The sequence below is a fragment of the Plectropomus leopardus genome, chromosome 7 (assembly GCF_026936395.1).
Source record: "Plectropomus leopardus strain MGB_pleo_1.0 chromosome 7, ASM2693639v1, whole genome shotgun sequence".
Lineage (NCBI taxonomy): Eukaryota > Metazoa > Chordata > Actinopteri > Perciformes > Serranidae > Plectropomus > Plectropomus leopardus.
The window spans coordinates 29874019-29882051 of record NC_142182.1 but is presented as its reverse complement, the minus strand read 5'-3'; the positions used below and the strand labels follow the sequence as shown (position 1 = coordinate 29882051).

General features: G+C 38.9%; 1 protein-coding gene across 1 annotated transcript; it reads right to left on the bottom strand.

Moving 5' to 3' along the window:
* Nucleotides 1–54: 54 nt before the first annotated feature.
* On the bottom strand, nucleotides 55–7257 carry edc3 (enhancer of mRNA decapping 3 homolog (S. cerevisiae)). Its single transcript, XM_042496836.2, has 7 exons — nucleotides 7109–7257; nucleotides 6686–6851; nucleotides 6360–6586; nucleotides 5936–6274; nucleotides 5669–5822; nucleotides 4904–5121; nucleotides 55–4786 (listed from the first exon to the last, which is right to left on the bottom strand). The coding sequence occupies exons 2-7, from the start codon at nucleotides 6847–6849 to the stop codon at nucleotides 4452–4454; spliced, it is 1437 nt and encodes a 478-aa protein (XP_042352770.1). The 5' UTR covers nucleotides 6850–6851; nucleotides 7109–7257; the 3' UTR covers nucleotides 55–4451.
* Nucleotides 7258–8033: the final 776 nt, after the last annotated feature.

The window sequence follows — 8033 nt, the reverse complement described above, 5'->3', positions numbered from 1 at the left end:
AGTTAGTGAAGGAATTTGACCGACAATGTTTACAAAAAGCCCACAAACATAAAGTGACGGTGAAAATTGTTTTAATTGTTTCAATCTGCAGAAATGACAAAAGAGGACCGCACAGTATCTTTGATACACTGACAATGAACTCCCAAAAAGGAAACGGTTGTCCTGTCTAGACAACACCTCCCACTAGCCATTTAATGCGATTTTTTTCCTGATCTGCAAACTAATCTCGCATGGACATAACATCCAGTGCAGATGTGAGACTTTGAAACATGTAAACATATTGAATAAATCTCAAAAAAAGCATAACCTGACACTTTCAAAAAACAGGCGCTTTCATGCCAAAAGCCAGATCACCCCCTGGTGTCTGACTGTTCACATTTCAGAGAAATAACACTAGAGTTTGAGGAAACAGTACACAAAGCTGCCATTGCAACAAAAATAAGGAAGAGCCACTAAACGTGTGGTTTCATGGCCCTCTGGTGGCCAAAGACAAGAAAAACTCATCACATTCAGTAAAACGCTGGCTGATGTTTCCAGGCCAGACTTGTCTCAACAGATGTGACATAACACATCAGGCTGGAGGAATGTTGGAGAGAGGACAAAACCTCTGTGCATGACTTTCACTGCATCAGTGTGTGAGCTCTGTGCAGACTAATGTGCACAGAGGGAGAAGAAAGAAAACAAATATAAGGTGAGTATTGGTAATCCTCATGAGAGGATATACCACATTATAGACCATATCCAAAAATACATCATTTGTAGCTTCGGCAACTGCCTGAATCCAGCCTTTTCTAGACTACACTGACCTCACCGATACAATATTTAAAGGAATAATTACCCCCCTAAATTGCCATTTGTATATTAATTACTCACCTCGTGTTACATTGAATTTGTCCAGGACACTTTTTCACACACACATCTCCAGTAAACACAGATTCCAAAAACTGAGAAAAAAATCTTCATGAACTGGAGTCATACGGGTCCATGTATGATGACAGCAAAATTATACTCATCTGTTTAAAAGCCCTCGCACAACTCACATAAATAAGTCATTTATCCAGTCATATGATTCCCAAACAGACAGCCCTTTCTGACGGGGAACTGGACTAAAAGTTAAACCTTTCAATGCTCTCTTTGAAGCCACACTCCTCTGACAAAAATAATAATTCAACCTTGATGAAAACAGTTGCTGCTGGTCTACAGCTGCCTCCAGCAGTGAGTTTTTGCCATTGTGCTATAATAACCCTTTAAAACACCAAAGTCACACAATAACACAAACTGATGGAAGCAGCTGTAGAGCAGCAGCTCCTGTGTTCAGAGGAGGTAAAAATACCGTTTTTTTTCGATGGAGTCTGGCTTTCAAGAGGGTATAGATGAGTTTTAATTTAGGTTCACTTTCCTTTTGAGAAAGGCTATCTATTTGGGAAGCACTGAGCATCTTCTCTCTTTTGCTTTCTTTCTTTTTTAAAAGTTGAATAATTACAAAGACAAAGGTGTATCACAGTCATACGCAGCTGAGAAAAGCACTGAGCATATGGCTGGATAAATGAGAGCTTGATTATACTGCATGGGTTGAGTGAGAGTTTATAAACTGATGCCTTGATACAGTTTTGCTGTTAAATGTGGTCATCATTTACTTCAATACAACAAGAATTTTCTCTGTTTTTTTGGAATCTTCAATCAACACAGAGAGATGCAAGAAAAAATGTTTGGTTTTTTTTCCCACAAATTCAACATAACACAGAGTAAGCAATTGATATTACAAATGTTCATTTGAGGAGTGAAGTATTTCTTTAAGGACACGTTAATACATAATGTCCAGTAAAGAGAACTTAAGACAGCTGCTTCTGTTCTGGACACATTTCAGAAACAATATGATCTCACCCAAGAACAAGCAAAGGCTTTGACTTGCATTGTCATGAAGATCTGGCAGCAGGAGGCCTTGACAGAGGCCTCCAGAAGCAGCACAAAACAAGCAGCTCTCCTTAAATTAAACTTCACAGTCTATTGTTTAGTTAGTTAATACCACTAACTGTAACATAAAAACGGGAAAAGAAATGTTCACCAATGTCTTGTCAGAGGGACCTAATCTAGTTGGTTCAGGGGGTACCCACTGCAGGATGCTGCATCTTTGTTGGCAGGTTTGGATCAAGATGATTCACCCAGAGAGGCATTTGACCCTCAAATATGCATTTATACTTTGGAAAATGCCACTTGTTTTGTCAATCAACATAACTTTGATTTTAGAAAACAAATGTTGACACACTAACCTGCAAGGTGGTTTGAAATTTAAAGGACCATACCACCTTTTTTTTTTTTACTAATCAAATTTTACATCAAAACTAACCATGCTACTGTGTTTTAGAAATCTAGATGTATTTTGTGTTTCAGGCATCTGTTGACATTTTAATATAAACACCAAAATCTATTAGGACACTTGGAAATTTAGTCCATTGCAGACATAATGCAGTGCAATCTGCGATTAAACTACATTTCTACACAACAATAATTCAATTACTGCAGTGTTTGCTGTAATGGGCCTAAAACTTAACAGAGCTCTAAGATTCAGCTTCTTAGTTTTGTTTATCATCCAAAGTAATCATTGGAAATCAATAGAAAAATATATTTTAAAGTATTAACTGTAGTCTGCATTTAAAAAGATCAGAGCACATGTAGTTAAGGTGATGTCTCGTTAGGGAACTTAAATTTACAAACACTCTGGTAAGATCCTTTAACAGAAACAACAGAGAGGCAAAGTTAAGCCACAAATTCCAGGTTCTGTTCTGAGAAAACGTCTTTCAAAATCTCATCGACATTTGATACCACACCAGTAACTTAAAACCAAGATTTGGAGCCATCCAAAAAGTATATCATGGGATTCGCTTCATGGGTTTAGACAGTAAAGATCTACAATATGACAGCTCCCCAAAAGTGAAGCCGAAACATCTTGATTACTCCTTGATGGCTGGTTGCAGCACAGGTCATAAACCCCACCCCCTCCATGTTAGTGGGACATGGGTCAAACCAAAAACTCAAAGTAAACGCCAAACACATGTTTCCCCAAAGATGGTTTTATCGTCTTAGGTAGTTCTTTTCATGCTGCTATTTGTTCAAGTGTTGGTTTTAATTTTAATTTTTAATGAAGTTATTTGATGCTATAAAAAGGGATTGTGACATCAATGTTGACAGCTGTGATCGACTTGCAACTGAGTTGGGTGGGACCTCAATACCACCGCTTCACCTCGCATTCAGTGCTCTGCAAACTCTGACCCCTAATGACATCACCGGCGTGAAGATGTCAGCGCCTGTTGTAGGAATATTTTGGCTTCATTTTTGTTCAGTAGGAGAAAGCAGAAATGTGTCCTCCATCATTATATATATTCTATGGTTTAGATGAGTAGGTAGCTTTTTGGAAAACTATTAAAAATAATTGTTTATGGTTTTTTTACAGCCTTAAAAGAACAGAATTTCCTACAAGCCCTATCTGTTTTATGGATATGGACAAAACCAAGTTACTATGATTGAAGTACTCTTAACTGCAGTTTAACTTCGATAACGTAACAAAGGTATTAATTTCTTATAACAACTGCTGTAGTGAGTGCTAAATTTTCTTGATTGTCTAGCCATGACTAATGAGTTCAACGCTGGATAAGAGATAGCATTGAGTTGCAGAAGCTACTAGAGCAGAGGCTAGCCTGGATGAGACTTCATCACTTCAGCTCTCTATTGTACCAAAATTTAGTTAGCAGACATTTTATTTTTTACTAAAAGGTTAGGTTGCGAAGGTTTTTGAATCCTGTGTCATCTCATCAAAGCCTTTGTCATGACAGTCTAGTTCACCATGGACAAACGAAGCTATAAATATCTGGTTGTCTGTTCCAATTAACATAAGTTAAGACTGAAAATACAAAATTATTCAAACAGATGACTGAAGAGTATGGCAGGCTATATGCCAAGACGTTTAACACCAATGTAAATTGGATTTATGTTGTTACAATCAGATTCATGTCAAAACATCACATTTGCATGTATTATATGGCGGATCTCTGTTTATTCAACAGATAGTTTTGGAGTGAAGTTAGATTACATATGTTTTTTTTTCCATTTTAAGTCAAAGATTGTCCTATTCAATCTAAAACTGAACACTGTGGTATTATTTTGACACTTTGCTGTATTCTAAAAAAAAAGTCTTTTAGCGTTATGCAAAAACAATTGCATGTACATAATGTTTGAAGCTTCTGATGGTCAACACATTTTCTTTCTCATTAAAGCGCTTGTCTATCCTATCCATATGCACTTAGTCCTTGTCGAACTAATGTACAAAACAGTGGTCCCATTCACATGTTGATGAGTTAGAAACTTAATGGATGAACTCTGGAATATAAGGCGCCAAAACCAAAATGGTCATGGAGGGTGAAAGATTCAATTTGTCATGGTGACCACTAGTGCCATTATGCAGAGTGCAAGGGGATGACAAATTTGCAGCCAAAAGGAGAAAGGTATTTGATTCCCACTTCCTGGAACACTTGGCGAGGAATACCTATGTCACACAGGTAAACGCTGCCAGCCCCCTCAGACAGGGGAAGGGGGAGGCAAAGAGAGAGGGACCACTTTGCCTCGACCGCCTGCCCCTGTCCACTACCAGGAGGGTCTAAGCTGAGCACTGGCGCTCGGTTCTTGTTGGCCCAGTCTGCAGCTGCTCGGTACCAAGGCTGATCCATCAGGAATGTGTTCTCATGGCAGTCCAGGCAGTTTATGATTAAGTCTACTGGCGTGTCTGGAAGGTCTGTGGAGTCAGAGAAAGAAAAATGTAAAAATGTGACAACTTCCAATGCAAATTGTATAAAAAAAAAACAAAAAAAAAACAATTTAGTAAACAATGAAAGTTGAAAAATTTACCCACCTTTGATATTTGACACCTGTTTGCCACCAGTCTTGTTGAAGAGTGTGAGCTCGCTTGTGACCGAGTCAAGCATCTTGACAAAATTGGGCAGAAACAGGATGACCTCAACTTCATGATTGGCTAAGTGACGACCACAGCTGATGCCCTGAGCACCTTGAACGTGAGGGCCACACAGCAGAGCCACTGTGGGACGCTGGTGTAGATTTTTTGGTGTAAACCTGGAAGAAATATGAAAAAAGTCACTATCCTGAAATTTACACCTTCAAAGCATCAAGTTCCAGTAATTTCACATTTGGCATATAAAGCAATAAGCTTCACTTGTATGGAGGCTGAAAGCATCTAAAATTTCAAAGAATTGTAATGAAATTAACAAATACATAATCATGTGAATTGTATAAAGATAAAATATATATACATTTTTAAAAGTAAGTCATTGTGAAATATTCCAGTATATTTCCAAAACATAGCCAAATATTACAACATGATTCATCCCGCTTCTTTTCTGATCGTATCAATCAAAACATTTTGCTATAATCTATTATTTAGTTACAACTGATAATGTACCTTGCTAATAACACTTAGAAACTGTAAACAGGTGACCAATTTCTATTAAAAATGAACATTACAATGGCCAGATAAAGTTATTTTAGGCTGATCTTTTTTGAAGGATACTAGCTTAGTAGGTAATAAAATGTTAGTAGGACTAAACTGCACCTAGCTAGGGCTGTTCTCATCTCCGTCAACAAACCATCCCCACATGCTCACCTGTTGGGTCCACCCAGCAAGGTAAGTGCCATCTGACTTGCACACACTCCAGTCATCTCAAGTCTTCGTTCCAGTGAGAGACCGTGACGCTCAGCGACTGACAACAGACGCTGGTGTAATTCATAGGATATACTTGGCACAACAAGCCCAGAGTCTGTATGGACAAAAAGGACACAAATATATACAAGTCTACTTCCAATCATCTGTCCTAACTCCCATCATATGCCCTTATTGCTATTTGTTTCATTACAAAGTGTAACAACTTACCAGTGCAGTACTCTTTGGCCCCAGGCTGTGGTACAGTAATCTGTCTGTACACAATAGGTTTGGCCTCCAGGATGTTTTCATCATGACGGTACCGTGTGGGCGTCTGCTCTTGAGGCGTCCCACGTGACCTTGCACCATTACGGCGCTCTGATATGTCAATTTCTGAGAAAACTGCTGCTTTATCAAAAAGAGCCAAGTTTCCTTCAAAATCAAAGTCCGTATCCAACCCGTCATCCATGCCATCCCCGAAACACTCATCATCTCTGTGCTTCATCTGACCATTCTTCACCCCATTCTTTTTCGGTGTTGCTTGGTTTGCTCCTCGACTGCTAGATGACCCTGATGGGAAAAATATCCAGTAAATCTAAACCAGCAACAATCAGGTATATTACTACCTGATCGAGGTGTACCACATTGTACTTACAAGAGTTGTGTCTACGACGAAATCCTTTTGGCTGGCCGGGCACGTCCAGGTGACGCTCTCCATAGCTTTTGGAGCAGTGCTGAGGAGAGTTGAGTTTCTCCACTGATCTGGGGTCACCTTTTGGGACTGCAACTGGAGCACTGCTTACCTTTGTAGATGCAGAAGAGCTGTTCCTAGCATTGCCGTTTCTGATATCCAAAATCTTCAGTTCCTTTATGTCAATGGCACTGCAGAAACACAGACAAAATACTATTTTAGTAACAGGAACAAATTACCACAACATCCAAAAATATCCAGGGAGCAAACATTTAATGTCTAAGCTGTACCTGAATGTGACCTCGGGAACAGGGCACTTAACTCCATTGTGGAAAGGTTGTCTTAAGGAGATGGTTTGGCTGGACTGGTCCACAGACACCACTTCTCCTTGATAGACTCCCAGTGTTGGCCCACAGTTAATTGACACCAAACTACCCAACCAATCTGCTGCCATATCTGCACGGTATTAAGAACAAAGTTTTAATTTAACGTTACTTGTCGGAGAAGCTTTGAAATAACCAAAAACTTGCTGTTAAGTTCATAAGCTAACTTTGAGAGAGAGGTACTGATTGGTATGGTTAACAGTTGTGCTAACTATCGTTAGCGTCGGCCTGTTATCTAGCGTTAGCTGAGTGTCTTACGTTATCTAACGTTAGCGTTAATTCCAAAACGCAAACTTATATAATCAAAGACGTAATATAAAAGTATCGTACCTCCTCAAAATGCCAAGCAAACTCTTCTCAAGAGTACAAATTAATGAAATGTCAAATTAAGTGCTGAAAGAAAACTCGTAGCTCCTTTACACCGCTAGCTTTTAGCTTCTTGAATGGTCAAACGATGCTGCTGCTAAAAGCGTCGAGATGACAACTTCCGGCTTCCGATGTGGGGCTTTTCAAAATAAGAGCTTAACTTTTTTTTTTTTTTTAACCTTTTAGTAAAACTTAGGGACTGTACTTTACTTGTCAGAGCAGGGGGTGGCTTTGGTGTTACTTTTCCTTTCATATCACGATCCTTCTCGGGGCTGCATATTTTTTTCTGGAGCCTCCCTCAATAACCATAAATAACAATATTTCACAGTTCCTGATTATAACAGTCTAAATAACATGATTTGGAGATTTCTAAAGAAAACATGGCTTTAAATCCCACTTTCCATGTTCTGGGGGTTTGTGGGTATTTAAATAGATACAAAAACAATAATTTAAAGTTGAAAGTCTCACCCCTAAGCCAAAAAAAACCCCCACAATATCCCCCTCTCCCCAAATACTGAAAAAAAATCCTTAGTGCCTACCCCGTTTTGCACCACCCTCTCCCTGTCATAAATGACAAACTATCCCTGAATCGATTCGACGATTTCTATTATCCAGATGGTTTTGGTTATCAAACACGTTTTTTTGCTGAATTTTAAACCCTGAGTGTCACTAATGACCATTTGAGTATTAACTGGGATGTGCAATATTTTTGAAGGATAGAGCTGAATAATTGCGTGACTGTTACATGCAAAGAACCCCTTTGGAATTAATCAGTTGCATGCAATATTTCACACTGAACTGAAGAGTATTAGCATGCTTACAGTTATGGTAGTATCTGACAGTTTATCACACGCTTCCTTTTTCCTGGAGCTAAAATAAAACCCTTTAA

Coding starts and splice junctions, on each gene's coding strand:
- edc3 (XM_042496836.2), bottom strand. CDS start 6,849: ATGGCAGCAGATTGGTTGGGTAGTTTGGTGTCAATTAACTGTGGGCCA. Junction 5,823..5,935: donor GGCCAAAGAGTACTGCACTG/GTAAGTTGTTAC, acceptor TTGTCCATACAG/ACTCTGGGCTTGTTGTGCCA. Junction 5,122..5,668: donor TTGCTGGGTGGACCCAACAG/GTGAGCATGTGG, acceptor TATTTCTTCCAG/GTTTACACCAAAAAATCTAC.